This window comes from Cloeon dipterum, chromosome X, assembly GCF_949628265.1.
Source record: "Cloeon dipterum chromosome X, ieCloDipt1.1, whole genome shotgun sequence".
Taxonomy (NCBI): domain Eukaryota; kingdom Metazoa; phylum Arthropoda; class Insecta; order Ephemeroptera; family Baetidae; genus Cloeon; species Cloeon dipterum.
This window is the reverse complement of record NC_088790.1, coordinates 14,813,004-14,832,551: the sequence shown is the minus strand read 5'-3', so window position 1 is coordinate 14,832,551 and position 19,548 is coordinate 14,813,004. Positions and strand designations below refer to the sequence as shown.

The 19,548-nt window shown below is 40.6% G+C and overlaps 1 protein-coding gene across 3 annotated transcripts; it reads left to right on the top strand.

The window, feature by feature from the left end:
- The first annotated feature begins 141 nt into the window (after positions 1 to 141).
- LOC135946693 (roundabout homolog 1-like) lies at positions 142 to 13,609 on the top strand. Of its 3 annotated transcripts, none has more exons than XM_065495009.1 (19): positions 142 to 298; positions 2,103 to 2,311; positions 2,744 to 2,852; positions 6,208 to 6,416; positions 6,815 to 6,923; positions 7,005 to 7,149; positions 7,208 to 7,628; positions 7,907 to 8,137; positions 8,194 to 8,386; positions 8,831 to 9,184; positions 9,236 to 9,547; positions 9,904 to 10,138; positions 10,188 to 10,318; positions 10,370 to 10,611; positions 10,671 to 10,763; positions 10,872 to 10,932; positions 10,991 to 11,157; positions 11,222 to 11,329; positions 11,439 to 13,609. In XM_065495009.1, the coding sequence occupies exons 1-19, from the start codon at positions 235 to 237 to the stop codon at positions 11,577 to 11,579; spliced, it is 3,534 nt and encodes a 1,177-aa protein (XP_065351081.1). In that variant the 5' UTR covers positions 142 to 234; the 3' UTR covers positions 11,580 to 13,609. The 3 variants fall into 3 exon arrangements, with proteins under 3 accessions (XP_065351081.1, XP_065351080.1, XP_065351082.1); XM_065495008.1 differs by having other exon boundaries at positions 7,205 to 7,628; XM_065495010.1 differs by lacking the exons at positions 2,744 to 2,852; positions 6,208 to 6,416 and having other exon boundaries at positions 7,205 to 7,628.
- Positions 13,610 to 19,548: the final 5,939 nt, after the last annotated feature.

The window sequence follows — 19,548 nt, the reverse complement described above, 5'->3', positions numbered from 1 at the left end:
AAGCAATATCAAAATAAAAAAGCATTCAACAACTCTACTGGGCCAGAAGCGAAGCTTTCACAAATTTCGCGACTCGCGGGGGGTTTGCGCGCTGAGGCAATAATCGACGGGGAGGGGTTGATCGAGCGCAGCGCCTTGAGGTGGGCGTGTGCGCGAACTAATCACAAAGCCGTATGGCGGCGAGAGTGGCAAGTGTTTACACTGTTTACAGTGCGTCCCTATGACTTCGTATTTATGGCTTCTCGAACGCTACTCCACTGCCTTTTGTGTACAATAGCAACACTAGGCTTCGCCCGAGGTAAGTGTGGGCCTTGCTGGGCCTTGTGGGTCCGGGCGCGACGGGCGTGTTTGTCGGAAGGGCGACGGAGGGACTGCCTGACGGGCGGTGGGTCGGCTGTCGGAGGAGCGAGTGCGTGGTGTTTCGGTCAGGGCAGGGACAGGGTGGCATGTTCGGGGTCAAGAGTATGGTGGTGCCGGAGTCAGGAGGTCCAGGGTCGGGACCTTTGCGCGAGGGGCCGTGGGCGCGCGTCGGCGGCCGGTAGCGGCGCGCGAGCGCGGAATTTGCGCCGCAATTTGGTGTGTGTTTGTGTGTGCGCGATATTTTGGCGAGAGAGCCGCCCCTCGGGTCGGAGGTGGCCGAAGGCGTCGGCCGGGCGGGTTCGGCCGGGCGCAAGTCGGTCAGGGGCGTGGAGGGCGTCGACCCCCTTGTGATATTGCGCGTGCGGGGGCGGCGCGCCCGCCCGTTCTCGGGGTGTTCGCCGGCTGGCTCATCTCGTCCTGCGGAGCCTCCGCGGGCGGCCGGTGGCACGCGAATCTAGGAGCGGCCGCGCAAGGTCAAGGACTCGGGGCGCGAGCGAGGAATGCGCGGCGGCCTTTTGCCGAGTCCGCGGGCTGCCCTTTGAGGGGCGGGCGGCGGCGGCCCGGCCCTTGGCCACCAGTTTGTCAGGTTGGACCTACGGCTGGCAGGCAGGCTGGCGGGAGGCCCGCGGAGGGAGGCTAGAAGCGAACCTTTTCTAGGCCTTGGCCCCCACTCCCGCCTCCCCTCGCCCGAAATAAAAGCAAACCACCAAAAGAGCCAGCAGCCGAGGAGCAAAACACGTGCAAAATATTTGGCAGAAGATGGGATAATGGAGCGAGCGTAATGCGCTCCCTCGCGCATTGTTTGTCCCGCGAACGCACACCGCACGGGCTGCGATTCTTCTCCTGCTCGGCGGCCTATTCATGCGGCCGTCCGTCTTTTATTTTTGCACGCGAAACCAGATTTTGACGGGCTGACGGAAATTCTGCTGCCCGTGGCCCGATCGGAATGGGTTTCTTGTCTTGTCGTGGCTCTGCTCGTGGCACCCCGCACACGAATGAATGGACGAATCAATTAACATGAATGTATTACCCGTTCGGTTTTTCCCAGGGATTAAATAATATCTTCGGACGTTGGAAAATGCGTGCGTGATGATTGAATTTTGCAGTGAGACTTTTTTGAGATAATTTAAATTTTCTGTTCTTGTCAAAGGCTGTAATTGTATTGGTTGAATCTTGCGAGATGTGCGAGTCTCGAATCCGGCCCGCAATGAGCTTCTTTTATCCGACGACCTTGAGAGCGTTTCTAACTGCCGCAAAAATAATATTAGACGCGGCGAATCTGCCTGGCCGGGCCAGAGCGCGCGCGTGTGTGCGGCAAACGGGCAGGGAAGGCGTGCAAGTTTTCGAATCGGATGTGCATCTCGGCGTGGAGCAGAGGAGCAGAGCTGTTGGCAAAGTGACCGGTTTCGCGGACGGACAATCCCTTGGCGCTGCCGCTCGGCTGGTTGGTCGCAGAGCAGCGGCAAATGATTTTTGACAACTCTCTTTTTCGGTCGCACCGGCCGTGACCTTGATCGAGAGCACGTGAATATTGTGCTGCCTGCCGCGGAAAGTCGTCTATGCGCAAAATAGCGCGGCGACCGCACGGAAAAATTAAAGTGTGTAGCTTGAATGTTTGGAAATTGGGCCGTCGTACTGGCTTTACAATTGGATCAGATGCTTTGATTTATTTTATTCGTTTAATCGAAAATATGATGCTGTGAGCTGTGACAAAAATCCCAAAATTTTCAATCTTCTTACAGCGAATGAGAATGACATCGGTTTAAGTTTCGCTCGGGAGCCTCCCAAGTTTGTCATCGGCTACAAGGGCAAGCCACTGGTGTTGGCATGTGCCCCTGGAGGCAGCCATTCTGAAGGGTCAGTCTCGGTCAGCTGGCTGGTCAATGGAGAACCCGTGGTGCTCAGTGACAGGGTCTCGGTCCAGCCCACCGGATCTCTTTCCTTCAAAGAGGTAGGTTGCAATAAATACAAAATTGGATTGATTTGTGATTGCTTGATTGAAATGTATTTGAAGTAAAAAATTTAATTTTAAAGTGCTCTAAATCGAATATTTATTTTGTTTAGAAAGCATGGACTAAAAAAAGGTGAAAAAAGACGAAAATATTGTCCTGTGCTATTTTTACTGGAATCGTATTATTTGCACATTACATTTTGAAATATTTAAAAACAAAATTCCCACAAATAAATGATTGAAAAGTTTTAATAAAATTTCGTTTCATTTTACTTATTCATGAAAGAACACAATTGAAACCAATCTCAGAAAACTTTGAACCGCTAAAAACTTTCAATTTACTCTTGGCTCAGGGTATTTTCTTGATCATAAATTAAGGTAAAATTTAAAAATTTCTTTTTGGTGTTAATGAATTCTCTTGGAATATGATAGATCAAGCATGACCTACCCCAACATTCAGATGAGGGAAATTACCAATGCAAGCTGACAAGCAGCGATGGTCTGTCTCTCCTTTCCAAGGCCTCTTCCGTCAGAGTAGCAGGTAATTAGCTTTCTTTTGTGCAATTCAAAAACCAATTGTTTAGTTGAAGTCGAAGAATCCTACCTTAAAATTTGTGTGTAGTTTTTGCTGCTAGCTTCACACAATCTCCAAAGAATTTAAGTGTTGAAACTGTTGGTTCAGATGCTTAGCAACCACTGCGGCAAAATGCAAATAAAATTCAAGTGATGCGCACTTTTGGTGCAGTCGTACCGAAGACGCACTTCTATATATCAGCTAAAGCAACGTAGTCGAGTAGCTTGATGATGCAAAGTTGCAAACGGTGGTGGTTGCGCTCGGTTTCGATCTTTTCACAATTAAATGAAACAATGTGAGGGGATTTTCAATAATTCAATTCAATTTTTTCAATCCATATAATAATAATAACCACCTTCAATTAATGAGACCAATTTGTAATGTGGTTAATGACAACATTTAATGCTTGATATCGCGTGTCATTATCAGTGCAGGATTATGAAGCTAGAGTTTTTCAAAAGTCATCAAAATTTTCACATGCAGCATACAAAATATTAAAATACGATTGCAAGAGATAGGGTTGTATTAGCATTAGCGAAACTAGTAAAAGAAATAGAATATCGGATCCAAGCCCGCGCGCTCAAACTGAATGCAAGAGCAGTAGTTGCGTGAAAGGTGAGATAAATTCCGGTCGCGGGCAACAGGAGGAAAACAAAGGAGAGGAGGAAACAAAGTCTCGACGACTCGACGACAGCACGCTCCCCGTGCTCTTGTTTCCGATTTTTCACGCGACTCCAGGCTCGGATTGAATAAACCGCACTCGATTTTTTGCACACGCTCAACGGCGTTTTGTCATCAGGCTGAAATTGCTCGCGGACAAGAGCAGGTCTGCATTTCGAATCAATGCTAGAGTCGGCTCTTCGGATCATGACTTTTAACTGCTCTCTCTGCTGCCATTATTTTTAAGAAATGGCTAAAGTTTATTTTCTGATTTCGCACGTAGGCACTTTCTTTTTGAGTTGTGAGGCCTGCCTTCGATCGAATCTAGTCTAATTTTTTATGCTACTCTGTATTCAATTTAATTTGTTTCATTCCGGCCTCATTGTCGTGTGCACAGCATGTTTTGCCTGTAGAACGAAGAATCCGGCTTTTGCATCGATTTTTGGTGAGCGCGAGAAGCAACGTGACATTGCTTGGCGCGTCCTCGTCCTCGGAGCAAAGTCGAAAAGCAAAATAATTCGCGTGGCGTCCGTTTTGGTTGCACTTTTTCCTATCCGGCTCAGGGATTGGATCTTTTATACGCTTTTTCGGGCCTCGTTTTGCGCAGAAAAATGCCGGCCGAATGAGGAAAGCGGAAAGCAGTGCAATGAGGAAAGAGCTTTTTGTGCGGCCTTTGCTGCCCGCGGCGGACGTTTTCGTGGCTGCGCAATTTGGCGGAGCACGCGTTTATCCGGCGTTAGGCGAGCGGGGGCTGGTTTGGTGGGTTGCATAAGCTGAATGGCGGCCACGCCCCCGTTGCGTTCAGGGAATTTTCGGCGCCGAGTCGAGGATTGGGTTGTGTCAGTCGGCAGGACGTGTTTTGGGATATCATTTTCTTGGCGGGCCGACCATTTTGGGGCCGGGGGCGTGCGGGGGGCGGTTTTGTTTAGTAGCGAGTAACGATTTGCGGTTCATCGATCGCCACACGGGGTAGTAGGGCCTGCGCGTTCGTCCCTACTACGCCCTGGCTTGTTTTGATTGACGCACGTGGCTCACTATCGCGGCGAACAGCGCAAAACCGAGTGCTGTGTAGCAGAAACTTTTCGTTTTAGGGGGGACTGCTCTTTTCGCCTGTTCTCGATTTCAAATTGAATTGTTCTGCTATTTAGTATGAATTGTGATTCATACTTCCGGCCCCTACGGTTGAATTTTTTCAGGTCGGATTGAAAACAAAGTTTTGGAAAATGAGAAATGGATTTTTTTAAATTTCATTGCGTTTTGCTCAAAAGAAAATTTAAACAAACGTTTATTTGAACGTTTTCTGATGGGAACCGATTAAGACGCTTCCAGACCATTCTCTCTCCTTTATTTTTTTTTTATTTTTTTGCTCTTTTTATCCTTGTGCGAGGACCGGAAAGGGCGCGCACCGCACTAGCACGAATGCTGAAACCCGGGTCCCAATAACACCGCGAACGGATAACATGGGCGCACCAGGCCGCACAGGGACCCAGCCCACTCAAGGGCCACTTGCCTCCGCACCGAGGACTGTATTGAAACGCTAGACATTCGTCCCGTGAAGCCGAATCACGCATGCTGGAAAGGTGCAAACCAGCAAGTAGTGAGTCGGCGCCGCGGTGCGCCTCCCAGCCCGTTGAGCAATTTGAGCATTTCATCGAGTCACTAAACTAACCACTTTTTGCCATCTCTGACATTGGGTAGCCAGTATTAGATCTCCGAACTGCTCAAATACCTCCCATTGCTTTGACACTCCTGAGAATGCCTTAACAATGCGAGCCAACAGTGCTTTAGGTAGTAGCAATTATTTAATCTTCATATAAAAGAGCTGTTAGTTATATTTTCGCTTGTGAATTTAAATTGATTTTAACAATTAGATCAATCCTGACGATACATTGATACATGTTTTTCGAATGGACTGGTAAAAAATTAAGTTAAGGACAAACTACGAAATAAAATCCTTCAAAAATAACCTTTGTTGCACTGTTATGTGTTTTCTGGTGTTTTGAAGTTATCCCGATGGTTTTTTGCTCAAAAAAATGAGTTAGATGATTAGTTGCTCTGCTGATCCGCAATAAAAAATCACTTTGAATCTAGATGATATAAATTATGGCTCAAAATTACAAAAAAATATGTTTATTAATTTGGTGTTTCTAAGTAAATAAGACGCATATAGAAAAACTTGGTGGATCGTCTTAAATTCCCAACTTGATTTTTGTGCCTATCAAACCAGTCAGAAAATAATGTCATTAGAAAACGTTAGAAATCGAACTTTGGCGTTAAAGTTGGCCCTAGAGGCTTAGTAGCAGATTGTCTATCCGTTAGATGTAACATATATGCTCATCGTTGTATTTCCCAAGTTAAATGCCACCCAGAAAATGTGCAAGACACACTGCACGCCATCAGGGTACTGTAAAAAGCTGATAATTAGCACATTCTGCGCTTATCTTCGGTTGTCCTGGTTTCTCTCACTTTCTGGGAAAACTGTTCTGATTAAAACACCACTGTCAAACTCAAACCCAACAACACTCAATAAAAATAAATAAATATTTTTTATATGTGGTTTTATTTATTCGTTTAATCTAAAAGATCTATCTTTGGGAACTTTATAAAAGAATGCTTAATAAAGTAGTTTATTTAAATGATCCCTAATTTCTCAATCTTACAGCGGATGAGAATGACATTGGTCTAAGTTTCGCTCGGGAACCTCCTAAGTTGGTCATCGGTTACAAGGGCAAGCCACTGGCGTTGGCATGTGCCCCTGGAGGCAGCCATTCTGAAGGGTCAGTCTCGGTCAGCTGGCTTGTCAATGGAGAACCTGTGGTGCTTAGTGACAGGGTCTCCATCCATCCCACCGGATATCTTTCCTTTAGAGAGGTAGGCAATAAATATAAAATTGGATTGATTTGGGATTACTTGATTGAAATGTGTTTAGTTAAAATTAGTTGAAAGTTTGAATTGCTCTAAATCAAATACTTATTTTGTTTTGAAAGCAAAAGGATTAAAAAAGGACAAAAATATTGTCCAGTGCTTTTTTCATTTTGAAACATTTAAAAATGAAATTCCCAGATTTACATGGTTGGAAAATCTGGATCATGTTATCTTCCATTTTACTTAATCATGAAATAACATAATTGAACTCAAACTACTTTAAACCACTAAAATTTCAAATTACTCTTGTCTTAGTGTGTTTTTCTTGATCATAAGTCAGGGGAAAATTTAAAAAGTTTCTGTTGTTTGTGTTCGTGTTAACGAATTTTCTTGGAATTTGATAGATCGAGCATGACCCACCCCGGCATTCAGATGAAGGAAATTACCAATGCAAGCTGACAAGCAGCGATGGTCTGTCTCTCCTTTCCAAGGCCTCTTCCGTCAGAGTAGCAGGTAATTAGCTTTCTTTTGTGCAATTCAAAAACCAATTGTTTAGTTGAAGTCGAAGAATCCTACCTTAAAATTTGTTTTTAGTTTTTGCTGCTAGCTTCACACAATCTCCAAAGAATTTAAGTGTGGAAATCGGGGATACCGCAAGACTGAGCTGCCACATTGAAGCGGTGCCAACCCCTAACATTTTTTGGAGGAGGGACAATAAAACCCTACCTAACCATGAAAGGTAATGCAACAAACTTATTTCTAACATACAATTTTTCAAATGAACTTTTATTCAGAAGATACTCTGTGTTACGCTCGGGAGTTCTGCTGATTGATGAGGTTCAAGAGAGCGATGCCGGCGTTTACCATTGCATCGCCAGCAACAAGAAAGTCAGGATCGCCAGTGAGGGCGCCTACCTGGAGGTGGTGCCAGCGTCACAACGCTTCCGACCGGCGCGAATGCTGTCGGAGCCTGAGACAGTGGACATCAAGGTGCAGGCAAACGAAACTCTGTCCCTTGAGTGCGAGGCTTCAGGATACCCGGTGCCCTTGTTGCGGTGGAGCTCGCTATCTGGAAGCAAGAAGAAATCTTTTGAGAGGCAAAGTCGCTTGGGCAGCAATGTTCTCGCGATTCCCAACAGCATGGAGCGGGACTCAGATGTTTACACATGCGAAGCGACAAACGTTGACTCTGAGAACAAGGAGCACCATGCCTTGATTGTAAGTGATGAATGTGATTGTAGGGTTTCGCAAAAGGGTGGACAATAGACAGTAATAATCTCTTTTTATATGATGGGATTGTTTCACAGTAATTTTTGAAACGATTTGAAACCGGAATCCCAGTTTACCTCAATTGGGAAAAATTTGGAAATTTTTTCAAGTCGTTTCAATATAAATATATTTATATATTTCAGTTTGTAGTGGCTAGCATTGATTCTCTTAGCTTTTCACAATGTGTTTAGAAATGGAAATATAATAATTTTTTCCAATCATTGCAGAGATACAATGTGTCGGTGCAGGTTCCACCGATAATCAAGAGAACATCTAAGAGTGTAAATCGCATCGTCGGAACTCCAATCATCTTCAAATGCGACATGGCGGGAGTTCCTACGCCAAAAATCAGCTGGTACAAGAATGGAACTCTTGTGGATACCAACGAGCGCGTTGTGCAGGATGGCTGGCACCTAATCATAAGAAACTCGCTCATTGGCGATGCTGGCATTTATCAGGTAAGAACGCTGTTTGGAAATCTTTTTAGTTAATCGTTGGCGAATTGCCTTGGCAGTGCCGCGGATGGAACGATGCTGGCGAGGCGTGGGCCGCTTTCAGGCTCGTTGAAGAGCCGGGCGTTAAGGATGTTGCCATTGATCCGCCGACAGATTTAAAATGTGGCTACGTTACTACCTCTTCTATTGATTTTTCATGGAACGCATCAGCTATAAATATTTTAGCATATTCTCTTTATTATTATGAAACAGGTATGTGCGCAATAATTGATAAGACACTGTAAAACCATGCTCATTTTTACTCTTTAGTTTTAATTCTTGATCAATTTTATATTTTATGACAAGAATATTGACTTTTTTTAATTCGAAAGAAGAATTTAGCGGTAATTTAGCCAAACTAAAATCACCAAACTGTCCTTGAACTCAACTCAAAACCTAAAATTCGCTTAAAATCGTTTGCTTAAAAATGTTACAATTTTTATACAAAAAATATATATTTTTATTTTTGATAAGTTTTAAGTTACATTTTTTGACCTGGATATTCATTCAAATATTTTAGTTGCAATTTTGATTTTTGACTTGCATATAAAACAGGAAAAGATTGATTTTCCAAATTTAAATAATAGTAATTTTTATATATAAGAATCATGCACATTGAATTCAATTGCCTATATTTATTTATTTGTCATTTTTCAGCCCGGTTATTTTCAATCAATGAGGTTACTGTCACCGCTAAGAGCCACATTGTGGAGGAGCTGAAGCCGTTGACAAACTACTCATTTTTCTTGATCGGATTCACCATTGGGGGAGCATCCAACATCAGCGAAATAGTTACCTGCAGGACGGCTGGCGGCCGATCCTCGATTTTGCCTCAGGTAACTTTGGTACAGGCAAACAGTCCAACCTCAGTCACGGTGTTCTGGAAAAAACCCAAGTCCCAAGAGACGCTGAACAAAGTCATCGGCCAAAAGGTTCTCTACAGGGTAGCTGGTTCCCATGAGTTCAAAGAAAAGGACACCCCAACTGACGTTAACAACGCCACAATCACAGGTTAGTTCTGAAATAGCTGAATTGAATATTCTCAAGACAATTTTTTCTCAGGGCTAACCTCAGGTGTTTTATACAAGGTGTGCGTCATTAGCGGCACCAAACATGGATGGCCCCTTGGGGACGGCGGCACTTTTAACTGTCAATCAGTCATGATGCCAGAAGTCATCAACACAACCCAAGCAACCCTGGAAATCAAAATTGTGCAAGTCCTCAAATCTGCCATCAAATTTCGCTGGGCCAGATCTAAGAAAAACAGGATTGAGCCACGTTCCTACAATATTTCTGCATGGAGGAACGGGACAGTTATTTTTGGACCTCACAATGTTGGGCCTCTTGTGACAAACTACAGCATAAAAGACATAGGTACGTTTGAGCTGAAAATTAATATTTTACCCACTAAGAGATATGTTGATAATTAATGAAGACTTAATATAAGTTTCAATTTTTACAGTTATAAAAATGACATTTTAAAAAGTAAATTTCACCTTTCAGTTAATATTTAGGTGTTTTGTTCTATGGTTAACCATTAATAATTTTCAAACCCAGAACATAACTCTCAAAAAATTTAAGTTTAATATATCATTAAATGGCCCACTGATCACCCTTTCTTATCAAATATTTCTTTCAAATATTTATGCCACAGATCCCTTGTAATTATAATTACCCAATGTCTTTCTGTTAGTACCCTCTTACTTTTGTAACTATGTAAATTTGTCCAGATCTGCGTGAGCCTCTGACAATCCAGGTTCGGGCGTTGAATGTCGATGGTGACTCAGTAGAAGTTGGCTCTTTTGAGTTCAAGCCAAGCCTGGTGCACGCTGAATCCGTGTCAGCTTTGGAAGTTGTCGCCATGAGTTCAAACTCCGTGAAACTCACCTGGGAAGGCCGCTATGGGGGATTGTTCAGGGTCTCCTACAAGCTTCTAGGCTCTGACGATTTTATTCAAATCAACAGGTGAGACGAGCATAGTAAAGACACAGCAACCAGCTAATCCCTGTTCTAGTTCTGAGCATTCTATTTTCATCACTGACCTCAAGCCGTATTCAACGTACAAATTCTCCGTTCAAAGTTACTACAGCAACCTGAATATTGGTGCCTCCAACCAAACAGTGCAGTGCCAAACCCTGGAGGCAGGTGAGTTTCAAATGCGATTACTTACTTCAGAAAATCATGGAAATTTCGCAGTTCCTGAACCGCCGAGCGAGCTGAACTTCACCCAAAGCGACTCGTCAAGCGGCAAGTTTACTTGGAGCGCGCCGAGCGAGTCGAACGGCCAGATTCGCACCTACCTTGTCTATTACACGCCGGCAGAAAGCGCCGATCAGCCTCTGGAGCAGTGGCTGCAGGCGCCGACCAACCAGACCTGGTTGCAGGTGTCCGGCCTGCTCCCCACAAGCTACGTGGCCACAGTCAACGCGTCAACCTCGGTGCGAATTGTGGATTGTTTAAAGTTTAGTGGGGTCGAATTAAAACGTATTCTACGCAGGCTGGATATGGTAGAGCCGCCGACTTCTTCAAGTTCCAAATGTTGAGCGTTGACAGCTCCCTTGCAGACGAACCTACCTCACTTAACTCGTTAGTAAGTAATCTTTTGTCATTTTTAGAGAAACTTTTTTCGTAAAAATTCATCTCATTTTCCCAATCCTTGTAATAATTGTAATTTTAATATCTTGTCTTTGTGTTGTAGCGACACGACCGCCTTCTTCTTGCAGTTTCGATCAGCGCAGTTTTCATTTTCTTTATATTAGGTGAGCAGACAGACAAGATGTCAATAGAATGGTTTTTACAAATTATTTATCTTTGCAGTGGTCGGGATCACGTATCGGCTGGCCAAAGCGTTGCGGCTGCGCAACCACAACATACCTCACACCAACGGCAACGGTTTGCACCACCACTCTGAGGGCATCGACATGATGGTCCTCAGTTCCAGCTCCAACATACCTCCTGCTCAAACCGACCACCTGGACACCAAGGTTGGTGTTCGCATTCATTATCTGACCCATTTGGTCTCATTCTCCGCGTTCAATTTTGTTTCAGGGCTGGCACCCCACTCCCCAAGCGACTGGTGTCCACAGCAATGGGCGGATTCCAAACGGCACCTCGACGCCCATGCTTAAGCACGTGCACATCACCGAGAACCCTCGCGTAAGTTCCTCATTAATTCTAAATTAATTTCTATTAAACGTGTGTTAGTTAATCATATATTTTTGAATTGTCGCAAACAAAACTGACTGTTGTCGATGTTATGTTTCAGTTTCTTCCGCGAGGGGATGGGAAGAGCGCGTGTCCGTCGTGTCCTGGGCCCGGCTGCAACTCGCGGGGCTGTCCGTCGTGTCAAGTGGAACCTCTGCTAGCGGCCGACGTGACTCAAGTGACGGTGCTAGCAGAAGATTAACGTTTAATTTCACTGTGCATAGTTTTCAAGAGAAGTTTAACACAAGAAGTTTTTCAGAAGAAGTGAACACGGGTAAACTACCTCACAGTCGGTACCTGATTCTGTAAATAATATTTGATCGACGAATCTCGTTTATTTTCTCTCTTTCGCTCTCAAAAAGATTTCTGTGCATTTAGCTGAGTTGAGCTTTTGTGTATGCTCACAGTGCATGCAGTTTTGTTCACACTTGATGCGACGGAGGTAACTTCTCAAAAGAATCGTGCAGCAATAATGTTGTAAATTTTTCGTGCAAATATATAGAGGAGAATCGGAAATTTAGGACGCAAATCGAGGAAATAGTGGCAAATTCATGGAACTCTAATCTACCTCAAGTGCTTCACTCAGGAACACTTCTCTCCCTGTCGAGTCGAGTATTCCTTTTTTTTAATTTTACCAAGAAAATCTATAACCTACTCTAAAAACGTTTCCCGCTGTCCTAGATCATTGCTACCGTTTATGAAATGTTTAAAATTCATCCTAATGTTTACTGTTGAGTCGAAATTGTAAAAAATCCTCCTTCGTTTTTTTCCAGGAAATTAGAGTAAGTTTCGAAATTGCTTCTTCCTGTCCTAAGTGTCACATTCCGCCTAGACTTCAAATTACCCTTTTTGATAAATTAAAATTTTATGAAGATAAAAATTTCGTTAAGGTTCTGGAGTCTTAAGTGAAAAAAATATTATCTGATGTTGGCTAAATTAATTTTTGAAATTCTTGTTGAATCATATGCGACATGTGTCGACTCCCTTTCTCCATTGATTGGAAACAAATTTTTGACGCTGTTGTCTCTTTTTTGTTTGTACTGTCGCAGCCTCATTTGAATGTATTGCAGAAGGTTTTAATGATGGAAATATTTTCAACACATTTCATATATATATTGTGTGATGTCACAATTTCAGGCTTGTGCCTTTAGCAGATATTTCAGATTAACCGGCATTAATCTGCATTTTGTCTTGTCTTCTCTCTCGCTTTCCCTAACGTGTATAAACTGTTACAAATTTCGTATTTTATTTTTGAAGTGCTCCACGATAGATTAATATCAGACAAAAGGCCAAGTAATAACGAGGAGGGATAGTAATTTCCAATTTTTATGCATGCTAAGGGCAACCAACTTAATTGATAACTGCCATGTAAAGAAAATATGTCGCCAACCGACTTTTATTTTTGTATTTTTTATGACATTGAATACACATTAGAGTTGACTTAGCAGAAAAGGATCTTAGTTGGTGTTGAAAATTTATAAAACGAGCATATTTCTTCGTAAAAATTTTGTATTTTGAGCCGTGTAGAGTCAGAATTAATGCAAAGAAATAATCGTTGCTGACTAGGACATTTTCCCCCTTGTAAAACAAAAAAGGGACGAAAAGGGGTCTCATTTTGCTAATACAAAGGTCCCTCCGGCCTATGACAACGAACAAATTTTTTACTCAACAGCTCACGTAACTCCCACCACATTTTGACACACGAAACCCTCGAAAACTTAAGCCTCTCATTTTCTTAATCTGCGTATTTTATTTTGTTGATGGCTGTTTCTTTAATTGAAAAGAAATCGACAGCTGTTGTTTTCACAATCCCTTGCTAAATGATAGTTACGACGAAATACATTGTCGACGCAGATACATACCCACAGGCCAGATTTGTATTTTCTCCCCAGGATTAATATTTCGATTAGTTTAAGGAGAAAATCAAGGCAATTCAGGGATATCCAAGCAAAGTCTTACCAGCCTACTGAACGTTTTCCATTTACAATGATTTTTCATTCGCACTTTTCCACGAGAGAAAAGCTAGATTGCTTGGAAACAATTCCACGCTATTCATGCGTGAAATACCTCCGAACCGCTCCGCAGAAATGTACAATCTCTTTTCCCAAATCGCGCGGCAACTCTACCTTTTTTATTGATTACCTGCATACACCTAGATATAATTGCATTTGACTGATTCACGTTTGTAAATTATACATAAAGAAATAATGTAATAAAAAACATTACTGTAAATGAACTGCGTTTTATTTTGTCAAAAAATATTATTTACTTTGCTTTTAGTTTACACATGCTACAAAGTATAATTGACTTGAAATGAGCAGACATTATCAGCAATTTCAGCCCTAGTCAAATTAACTAAAATAGTTCAAAACCAACTTACACTCTTCCAGAATTCAAAAATTTCACCGAAATGTCATGCAATTCTCAAAAAAATTAAATTCGAATAAGATAAATTCTGTCCCAAATTTTGTCAAAATGATTTAACATGAATAAATACCAGGAAAATTGTTTTGCATTGCTAAATAAAACCATTCATTTTTTAAAAATGACCTTTTGGTTTAAATATCATGCAAATATTCACTCTAAAAGTAAATTTGAACAAACTGTCCAACCGAATAAAATTAACCACCTAAAAATACACTCAAAAATATCAACCTTAATAAACGCAAAGCTCAAACATTGCTGTAATTTTTCTCATAATTAACTTACAATAAATTGATACATATCACCACCTCAAAATATTTTCTCTCTCCTTTTTGCAACCGATTGCATTTATTTGGTCTGTTTTCTGCCGCTTATGTTGGAGCTTTATGCTGCAGCGTGAGCGTGCCTTAAATGGCGAAAACCTTGGGCAGCCGCGGCCTCTCGGTTGTTCTGCCCTGTGCCAGGCTGCATGCATTTCATTATTGTTGCAATTTTCTTTCCATATCGGGCCGAATCAGATAATTGTGCGTTCAATAGGCTCTCTCGCGCACACGGCTCAAATAAAATAATAAATGTATATGTATAAGATTAGCTCCAGCAGCCTCGTAATTCATCCCACACTGCCGGGACAGTGAGGAATGAACGCATTAAAGTGATTTGATTTTTTATTTAACGTGTATTTATTAGTGTAAATATACTAGCAAACACACATTTCTACGCAACTTCAAAGAATACGAGAAAAGATACAACTAATTTACAGCAACTAAAAAAACGTTGTTTTCCCAGTTAACTTTGAGAAATTTGATATATCTCTTTGGTTATCAAGATCTCTGAGATTGTTAGTAATAAAGTTGTTGAAATCATCATTAAAAAGAGATTTTTTCGCATAATTTACTCTTAGTGTAGTTGATAAAAAACTACTTCCATCATGAAACAACGCAGTATATGCTTGCAAAATCTTTAACCAGTCTTTTTTATAGAAAAAATTATGATTCACTGGACAGATGAAGATGCAATGGTGACTGTTTACTCCTCTATGGATAATTGTATTGTGAGGATAAAATTTAAGATAATTAATTGTATTTGACCATTTTATATTCCAAAACTAAGAGCGACAGAAATAGTTATATTTTGTAAAAGCCTCTAAAAATTTTAGTTAATTTCTGTGCTCCTTAAATTAAATGATGCTCACTTCCCACATTCATAATACTGAATCATGTATGGGCACAAGTTAAATTTCATTTTTAAAAGTTCAACAAAAAATCAGCAAATAATAAAAAGAAAATCGACAAAAGGGATCAAATATGCAATAATGAATCAGACATTTCAATACGCATGAGATTCTAATGTTAGATTTAACATGACAAACGGTGTGAAGTGAACTGTTGGTTATTTATAAACTAATGGAGCAAGATACAATGAAAATGAGTCCATATTTGGGTTATTCATTGCGAAAAACTCATAAACCACAACATTAAGAACGCTTCCAGTATTAAAATTCCACCCCGAGGGCAGGGGATGGGTTCCAATTAATCTAAATCATATGTGGGTAAAATCCTCTCGGAATATGCACAAAATTTTATTTAAAACCACCTTATTTTCAAAATTAATTTCGAATTTTTTAATAAAGAGAATAAAACCAGCACCCACCAATTATTTTCCCCATTCTGAACAAAAGATACAAATCGCTGAAAAAATCTTCTTTAAAAATAAAAAAATGCAAACTATGAAGAATTTTTACTTAATATTTTAGGGTTTACAATTTGTCCATTCGTACAACATCTCAATTTAATCAAGATCAGAATACCAATACCAGGCCACGCACGTGCGTTTTATGTATTACGCACATATTTATGCCATTTAATTTCTGATAACATTTTCTGAATCATATGATTTTGTACAGAATTTCCAGAGAAGAAAGATTGAAATAGGCTATTTCCACGGAAAGAAACAGAAACAGCTAATAGCCTTGCATTTTATAGAAAAGTCGATGTTGAGGAAAACAAATTGCTATAACATTTCAAGCTTGCTGAGAAATCATCATTTGTATACTTCTGAAAAAAAAGTATTCAACTGAACTTGTATCTCAAAACTTTGATTTCCGTATTATTTTATCAATCCAGTGCAGATTATTCTTCCTTTCACTGCCCTTAATAGACGCAACCTTTGTATCCGCCAATATATAGCCACACTATAGAGTTGGCAAGGCTTTTCCAAAGACGGCGAGCGAGCGCGAGAAGTGGTCATTTAGTAATTTATTGATGATATAGAGTCCCGTACATAAATGGCCACATGGCAAGCACTCGCGGAAAACGGCGCAGATAGCCTTTGTTCGACCTGATTGTCCGTGAAATCGGCGCCAGCGATTAATTGTCTTCAATTAATTTCTTTCTGCACCATTAATGACGAGAGCGATGGAGATAATTGCAGCATTCTGTCCTGAGAATAAATTTTCATTCATTCCTTTAGGAGCAGGTTTTTGAACTCGTCAGTGCTCTCATAGAAATTAAGAAATTGTTGCATAAGCGCAGAGTCGGTTTGCAATTAAAATTAAACGAGAGTTGCTTCATTATTAGTGGCAAGGATTATACATTACCAAAGAGATGTTGTCTGCGAGGAGTCAATGTACCAGAAGAGATTATTTGCATTGAGATCAGGAACGAGTGCCTTTTTTAAAACAGGTTGCGGCTCCGAGAAGAACAGCGGGGCCGTCGTGTCTGCACTGCTGAAACTTTTCTCTCGCAAATGAGAATTTAAAGACACAGGAAAGGAAGAGTAATCTTTGTGGCTCGCAATTCCATCTTCAAAAATAACTAACTCTTAACCGAGAGCAAATTAATGAGAGCATATAAAAGACTATGAAAAATGAAACAACGAGACTGATTTAGTTAAAATTAAATTCAAAATTTCACTGCATGAGCAGCAGATAAAATTTTCAACTTATGAGTGCTTTGAAAAATTTCAATGATCTTAATTGACTGTAGTTACATATATTTAATTACAATCTTTAGGTTATCGGCAAGTTTTGCAAACAATCTAGACCAGTTTAAAATCCGCAATGTAATTCAAACAGCCTTCCATTGCAATGGAAAATCCAACCCTCTAATCAAAAGGTGTTTTCTTTTTCAATCAAGATCCGACTCAAGCTAACAATAGATAGCGGGGCCTCCGATTCATATTTTAACAACTCAAAATTTTCCTTCTAGAAAATTAAACTTTTCGAGTTAAAACTTTTAATTTCAATTCCCTGTTCTAAACAATTTTTTTAATTAAATAAGTGAACGTAGAAGAATATAAAAGAAAACAGTATTTGACCCTGAAGGTAATTGATGTCCATCTTAAAAAATTCCATGCTCTGTCGTATTAATAATTTGCAAAAAGAAAGTTGCGATTACATTTCTTTCTAACCTGCTGTGCGTGTTGTACATTGTATTGTTTTCATCCAAATGCAAATGCGTTTGATCCCAGAGGCGGCAAAAGCAAAAGGTTCATGTCTGCATCGCGATCCGCGAGAAGAAGCAGCAGCAATAGGTATGAAAATACCTGACGGCGTGTGAGAGGCATGCTTGGAATAATTACACCTGAGCAAACACACAACATGCGCTGCGTGTTTGCTCCGCCGCGTGTCAAACACGTCTCAAGGGGTCCCTTTATTTCAACGAGATTATTTTTTCCGTCCCTCAGGTATCAGGTCTCTTTCGACCAAATTTTCTGGGAAGTGGGAGTAACCAGGATGGAGAATGCTCAAGAGACTCGCGTACATGCGAATCAGAGTCAAAACCCGGCCTTGAGTTTAGTTCAAATGACAAGCTTTCTGTAGATCAATTTTTGCAATTTTGAATGAGATACACACTTTTTTAAAGTGAAACCGTTGTTGAAAATAGGAAAACCACTTCTGTTATAGATTGAATAAAGTGAAAATAAAAAACTTTTATCTCGACAGAAAACGCATGTTTTTGTAAAAAAAAAATTAATCTATTCTCTATCGCTTCGTCAAAAATATAATTTTTAAAACTATTTCTGAGACAATTCTATTATATCCCACTTAAACTGAATTATAGTATTGAGATTTGATAAAAAAAATATAAATATACCAACGGTTGTTGCACAAAAAATCAGACAAAAAATGTCAAAAAGTATTTCATTAAAAATTGCTAAAATAGTTTATTTCTGGGAAAGTTACTTGTTTTTGTGCAAAATAATTGATAAATATATGGGAAATTGCTTTAAATTTAAGGATTCATGTTCAATTTTAGTCCATTACAATTCATCGCGTAACAAAAAAGTTTAAAAACCTAAGTGCGCAGCCCTACATTGAAATAAAAATTCAAGTTAGCAGGTTAAAAATTATCCCCCCCCCCTGCAAAGCTGCCGTTTGGGTCTGGACCTATTAAAATTATATATAATTTTGTAGAAAAATTTAAAGTCTGAGAGGACGTTTATAACATCCTAGTACTTTCCCAATCGTAAAATAAGACAACGTAAAAAATAACATTTTTAATTGTACAAATGCATTGCTTATGAAGGGAATTACTTATTTGATTTTAATTCAATTCTTCTCTACTTATCTATTTATACATCAATATATAGCCTGGAAAAACATCGTTATGTTGTTCGAGATTTCTAAATTTATCATAGTACCACAACCACATTGGACAGATTGAGTATTTCGCTACATTCTTTCTTTTTCTTCAAATATAAGCTGCGTTTTATAAATCGATTCACTTGCAGCGATGATTTTCACATCCCTCGAGTGAAGCCGCGTTGAGCGACGAGTGCCAACAAGTCTGCTCCTGATATGGCAAGGGTTCAGGGTTTCAGGGTGTGGCGCTCGCGACCATTTTCAGAACTCGCTCCAGCGTTGAAATCTCCAGAGCAGATGAGCCGCCTCCGCAAAATTCTCCGAGCGGCAGAAGAATAAAAAATAAAATGATTTTACTCCGGTGTTGTGCGCGGCTCGTTGACCGTGCGCTCGCGATCTGAAAGTATTTGCTTTCCAGCACGTCCTGTTTTACCCGATTAGGACAATGCGCGCTGATCCGCTCGCCTCCCAGCACATAGATTTATTTACTTTTATTTATTTTGAGCCGTGAGTGCGCGCTGGCGAGCTCGCTAATTGGACTTGCGCTCCGTCCAAGGGCAAAAAGCATGCAAACTCTATTAATTGAAGACTGATTTATGCGTGTTTGCTGGTAAATGCTCTCTTTGGTGGTCACTTCCAACTTATTCTCTCGACGTGACTCACAACATGACATGAATATCTTGTCTACATTTTCAGAGCCGACTGCTGGTATGCATGGCGTTTCCTAAGTTTTCATTTCTTTTTAAAATAGAAAGTGGTGTGTCTATAAGTCTATTTATTACTCAAATAAATTAAGTCGAATCATCAACTTCCGTCATGTGTTCCTTTTAAATCCAATTTAGTCTGCGTTTGCTTCCATTCAAATTGAAATCCCTTTCATTTTCAATTCAGAAAAAAATTTCAGCAGAAAAATATACGACTCAAACACGTTGTATAATGTAAAGGTCTCCGAAAATTGCAAAACCGATAATTAATATTTTCAAATAATCAGGTTTCTTGGAGAAGAAATCAAGATCAATTAAAAATTACCTTATTAGAGAGATTCGAGGTTCTGATGGCAAACACACGAGTGTGGACACCAAGATCGCTAATTTCGGCTAAACTCAAGAACCACCCCTGGAGACATCCCGAGGGGCGTATTGTCAATTCCAAACCCCAATTAGCC